At 37.6% G+C, this 6,185-nt stretch overlaps 1 protein-coding gene and 1 pseudogene across 1 annotated transcript; both read left to right on the top strand.

Moving 5' to 3' along the window:
* LOC104733764 overlaps positions 1,476–6,185 on the top strand; it is a 17,516-nt pseudogene continuing 12,806 nt past the window's right edge.
* Positions 2,250–6,174, top strand: LOC104732469. Its single transcript, XM_010452019.2, has 2 exons — positions 2,250–2,329; positions 2,815–6,174. Exon 2 carries the CDS (start codon positions 3,067–3,069, stop codon positions 4,393–4,395), a length of 1,329 nt encoding a protein of 442 aa, XP_010450321.1. The 5' UTR covers positions 2,250–2,329; positions 2,815–3,066; the 3' UTR covers positions 4,396–6,174.

The following is a 6,185-nucleotide window of genomic DNA, read 5'->3' on the forward strand; positions in this document are numbered from 1 at the left end:
CCTAGAAAACCTGTTAAGACTTAAAAACATCCTAGAAACACATCAAAAGACACTAAAAGACTTTTTATATCATGGTTAAAAACCACAAAAACCATGATATATCAGAACACTAAGCAAGACTAACACATTTCCATGACATTAATCCCTTTACTAATCAATCAATCATCAACTTTTTCCAAAGGCAATTAAATGATCAATAAGCATTACAATCAAGTCAATCTAGCCACTAAGCACACTAGTAAACAATTTTCAAAGGTAAGGATCGCAAAGAACTTAAAAGTTAAAAGTTTAGGTTTAGGAATTTCATCAAACACCTTCTGGGCATAAAATTCCTAAAGTCTAGAATCAACATGATCAATGCTGATCTAGCTTTATTAGCAACCATTAAGGGAGGATCTAAAGAAATATAACCATAAACTCCATAACCCAACTCCTAAATCATCCTAATCTACCAAAAATGAAAGACACTATAAGACTACTCACTTATGATCATGATCACACAAAGGTAGAGGTTTGATCTTTGTGAAATCATAATTAGAGGTTGTAGAATAGAAGATATGAAGAAGAGATTATTATTAAAAACTTAGAACTACTCAATCATTCAACAAACGAAGAGTAAGCAAGTTTAAGAACTCTAAAAATCTACTAAAAAAACAAAAGATGATCTCTCCTAATGAGTAGTTAGTGTATTTATAAGAAAATAGGAAACTAAACCGGGACAAACCAGATTGAAATAAAACAAATCAGAGAAAACCGAAACAAATTGGGTTTTGGTTCCAAAAATAACATTTGATCGACCATTGGTCGATTGCTTGGTCGATCGGTCAAGTTTCAGAAGTCTGTTCAAGTCCAGCACAAGTTGATCGACCAAATGGTCGATTATTGAAGTCTGAAGTCCGTTCAAGTCTGGGGATGAGTTGATCGACCATTTTGTCCTGTGGCTCTAGTCTTCACTCTGGCTGTATATACGTTCACTAAAACAGGTATAACTCTTTAAATGCACACTACAAAAAAAGGTAGCTAGCATCGATTCATTTGTGTCAAAAAAGTAAGTGATTTAAATTTGAGTTACTTATTATAATTGATGTTAGATTTTTTTTTTTTTTGTATCAGTTACTAAAAATTGATGCGGTTAGTAATTGATTTACATTGATTAAGTAAAATTGATACAAATATATATTAATTTACATCACTTTTAGAAAATTGATACAAAATATAAATTTACATTACTTAAACAATTGATGTAATTAGTAATTTATACTAACATCACTTAAGAAATTGATACAAGTTTACATCGACAAAAAAGTGATGTAAATTATGTGATTTTGCATCAATTGTTATAATTGACATAATTGTTTACTCAATTTTTAGGAGTTACGTTAACTTGCAAAGAAACTCTTTAATATTATTAAAATAATTTCTATATCAAGAAGAAAAAGATAGATCGAAGAGGTGGAAAAACAATTTAATAATAAAAAATAATAGAACCTCTTTGTTTCTTCTTCCTCTACTCTCACATCGTCTTCGTAACTTCCTCCAGTTTTTCCTCTCTTTCTAATTAGAAAGCTAAACTACTAATCAAAAACCAGATCGATCTAGCTAGTAAGTTTGGAACAAGAAATTGTTCAATTGGAAGGTTGGAGAATTAAATCACTCTTTTTCTCCAAGTATGGTTTCGTAAAAGATAGCTTATGTACGGCATCGATGGCGAGACTAGTGTGCACAAAGGTCCAAGCAACGAAGTGCGTATATCCACGAGAAGAAACGGAGACTGAAAAATCAGAGCTCGTAAATAATGCTTAGCAGGGATGTTGATACAAGGGAAGGCTTTAGGTCGTCCCTAAGGTGTTGGACAATATGTCACATAGAAAAAAGTTTTTTTTTTTTTTTTTTTCTCTTCTGGTGTGATCGAATAGTTTTCTGAAGAGAATGAGCACAAAGTGTGAACAATATTGATGGATAAAGCAGAAGAATATGAAAGGTCATGATTTCTACTCTAATTTTTTCCGTTTCTTGCTTCGATCTCAATATCTTAAAATCTTTTTTCTTAAAATCTAATTTCTGAGTTAATTCCTTTTGTAATATTTAACAAAAAATATAAAGGAAATTTTTGTTAAAATAAGAATTAAAATTTTCTCAATAATCTTTTGCTAATCCCGCTAATTTTATAGTTTCAGCGGGAATTAGTTTTTGTTTTTAGAAACAGAATATTTCATATAAGTTAATCACAACTTTATTCTTTTGAATTAGGGTTGCCAAACAATTTCCTGTGTGTAAACGGCGGAGAGCTTCTCAGAAAATAAGAATTCAGAAACCCTCGACGTGTAAGGTAAACTGATTTCAGTCCCTTGTTTATGTGGTGTGTTATTTGACAATCGCTTGCTTTGACTTTGTGTGATGTGAATCAAAATGAGATCAATTAGTTAGTTTATCCCTGGTTTGTATAGGTTGTTAAAACTTGACACTTGTTTCTACTGTTCTTCTGTTTTGAGGTTTAATATTTGCTTTGTGTCTCTTTTCTCTTATCGTTTCATACAAAATATTAAAACGTTGGTGATGCAGCAGCATCTTGATTGCTTAGATACGTATTATTGGTTTTTACGTGTTTTTGTTAATTTCCTTTTCTTGTTTTCTAAGAAAGACTTCTTTGGGTGTTTACGTCTTTTTATTTACCTTCTCCTACCTAGGTTGTGACCTAGGTTGGAGACTATATAAGTGTTCTTGGGGTTAAGGTTTTAAAGCAGCTTTTGATAATTAATAAACGAGATTTGTCCCTCATCCCTTGTCTTGATTTGATTAGCTTCATCAAAACAGGAAGTCGGTCTCAAGAGATTTACAGAAATCTCTTGATTGAGCGTAATAGGTCACAAGAGAATAATTCAATTCCCTTGATTGAGCTACAAACCAGTTCTTACGCTGCGCCAGGTTGGTATCAGAGCTCCGCTACAATCCGTAACTATGCCGCAACCTAAGAAGGAAGTCCAGCCAAGTGAGGGAGAGCTTAACCGCCAAGCCATCACAGAACTTTGAGCTCAAGTTCAGAGCTTAGCAACGGTGGTTCAAGCGATGAGTTTGCGTAAAGCGGCTCCGGAGGAAGACAAAATTTTTGACGAAGATGAAAAAACAGAGTATGACGAGAATCCTTTTGGTGAAGAAAAGGTGAAGCTTATTCGTCAAAACGGAGAAGATGATAATGACGGGAGGTGGGAATCAAGGTTTAAGCTGGAGATTCCAAAGTTTCATGGAGGTTCTTCACCCGAGGATCTTTTGGATTGGTTTGTTACAGTGGAGGAAATTCTGGAGTTTAAACGTGTACCCTTAGAACGTTGTGTGCCTTTAATTGCGATCCGTTTTCGACATCGAGCTGCAGCGTGGTGGGCACAATTGAAAACAACTCGTTCACGTCAAGGGAAGGAGAAAATCACATCTTGGAGCAAGCTTCGTAAGCATATGCAAAAAAAAATTTTGCCATTCAATTATGAGCAGCTATTGTTCCAAAAATTGCAGAACTTACGTCAAGGGAATCGTACGGTTGAAGAATATGCTACTGAATTTTTCCTATTAATCAATCGTGTGGAAGTTAGAGATTCAGAACAACAGTTGATTTCTCGTTTCATTGGAGGACTTCGTCAACAGATTCAACACACACTCAACCTGTTTCACCCTCTTTCTATTGCCGAAGCTCATCAACAAGCAATCACCATTGAAACACAGACCAAAGGCAATTATTCGGGTTGGAGTTCTTCTCGCCTGAATCGACAACCTTCCCCTGCTACTCCTTTTGCTCCAGAAGTCACTGTTCCTGTTCCAGCTAAGGAGACAGCTATTGTTCCTGTTGACACGAACCGACCAGTCCGTACGGGAACTCTCCGTTGTTTTGCTTGTGGAGAACCGGGGCATCGTCAGTCTGCTTGTCCGACACGCAATCGAAGAGGACTACTACTTGATGATACTGGGCGTGATGTTGAAGTAATATATGATGAGTATGAGGAGGATCCAGTTGTTACGGAGGAATTAGAAGCAGATTCAGGTCAACTTTTGATGTTACGACGTTCTTGCTTAGCACCACGTAGCCAATCTGAGGCTCCCCAACGTCATAACCTTTTTCATTCACTGTGTACGATTTGTGGTAAGGTTTGTAATTTCATAATTGATTCGGGTAGTTGTGAGAATGTTATTGCAGAGTCTGTAGTTAAAAAGCTGAGTATTCCCGATGAGCCACATCCAGTCCCTTATAAATTGGCTTGGTTGCAAAAGGGCAATGACATGAGTGTCACACGACGTGCACTTGTGACGTTCTCAATTGGTGAAGCTTATAAAGACAAGCTTTACTGCGACGTGGTTCCTATGGATGCTTGCCATTTATTGTTGGGTCGACCATGGGAATTTGATTGAAAGGTTGTACATGATGGGTTTCATAACACCTACAGCTTCAGCTTTCAAAATTGCAGCTTTATTTTGAAGCCTTCGTTGCCTGCTCAAGTATCATCCCCCTTTAGCTCAATCTTAATCTTACAAAAGCGCCTTTTTGAAGCTGAAATGTGTGATGCGGGTATTGTTTTTGTCATGCTTGCGACTCATGCGACTATTCCAACGGAACGTGTTATTCCTTCAATGTTTCAAGACGTGATTCATGAGTTCGCCGACGTGTTTCCTGATGACCTTCCTGCAGGGTTACCACCTTTACGAGATATCCAACATCGCGTTGATTTTGTGCCGGATGCAGCTGTCCCTAATAGATCCCACTATCGTATGAGTCCTAGTGAGCTTGAAGAACTTCGTCGCCAAGTCGAGGAGTTGGTGTCTAAGGGTTTTCTGCGAGAAAGTCTTAGCCCTTGTGCGGTTCTGGCTTTGCTTATTCCTAAGAAAGATGGGTCTTGGCGCATGTGTGTTGACAGTCGTGCTATTAACAAGATAACTGTACGCTATCGTTTTCCGATTCCACGTCTCGACGATTTACTTGATCAGATTGGTAAAGCAAGTGTGTTCTCTAAACTAGATTTAAAAAGTGGGTATCATCAGATTCGAATACGTCCCGGAGATGAATGGAAGACTGCATTTAAGACTCGTGAAGGTCTCTTTGAATGGTTAGTTATGCCTTTTGGTTTATCTAATGCCCCGAGCACTTTCATGCGTGTTATGAATGAAGCACTTCGCCCTTTTATCGGTAAATTTGTAGTTGTTTATTTTGATGACATCCTGCTCTTTAGCTTGTCTCTTAAGGATCACATTCGACATCTCCGTGAGGTCCTTCTTGTTTTGCGTCGTGACAAGTTTTACGCTACTATGAAGAAATGTGAATTTGGATCACCGGAAGTACATTTTCTTGGTTATATTGTCTCGGCTGAAGGTTTAGCTGTTGATCCTGGCAAAGTATCGGCTATTCAGTCCTGGCCTGAACCTAAAACACTTACTGATACTCGAAGCTTTCATGGGCTAGCTTCTTTTTATCGTCGTTTTGTGCCACAATTCAGTAGCTTGATGGCACCTATTACCGATTGTATTAAAGAAGGCTCTTTCTTGTGGACTCCAGGTGCTTCTACGGCATTTGAGGTGATTAAAAAAAAAATTAAGTTCAGCTCCAATATTAGCTCTTCCGGATTTTTCGTTGGTGTTCGAGCTACACTATTATGCATCAAAGACAGGCATTGGTGCCGTCTTAAGCCAGCGACAACGTCCCATTGCTTTTTTTAGTGAAAAATTGTCGGGTTCTCGGTCACGTTACAGTACGTACGATGTGGAGTTTTATGCTATTGTGCAGGCAGTCAAACATTGGCGACATTATCTGTTTCACAAAGAGTTTGTTCTGTATACAGATCATGATGCTCTTAAACATCTTAGCACACAAGACAAGGTTTCAGCTAGACATGCTTCATGGATTGGCTATTTACAACAGTTTACATTTGTGATCAAGCACACGTCTGGATCTAGTAACCGTGTTGCTGATGCTTTAAGTAGACGCCATGCACTCCTTGCTGTGTTAAACGTCTCTGTTCCGGGTCTTAGTACTTTCACAGATTTATATCCCATAGACCCTTTCTTTGGTCGTATTCTACAGGACGTTGAGTCTGGTTCATCACGGGATTATACACTTCATGAGGTATTTCTCTTCAAGGATTCTCGTTTATGTATACCAGATTGTAGCTTACGTTTGCAACTTATCTCCGAACTTTATACAGAAGGTC

Source organism: Camelina sativa, chromosome 12, assembly GCF_000633955.1.
Source record: "Camelina sativa cultivar DH55 chromosome 12, Cs, whole genome shotgun sequence".
In the NCBI taxonomy this organism is placed as follows: domain Eukaryota; kingdom Viridiplantae; phylum Streptophyta; class Magnoliopsida; order Brassicales; family Brassicaceae; genus Camelina; species Camelina sativa.

Excerpts from the sequence above, each read along its gene's own strand:
- LOC104732469 (XM_010452019.2), top strand. The coding sequence starts at position 3,067 with ATGAGTTTGCGTAAAGCGGCTCCGGAGGAAGACAAAATTTTTGACGAA.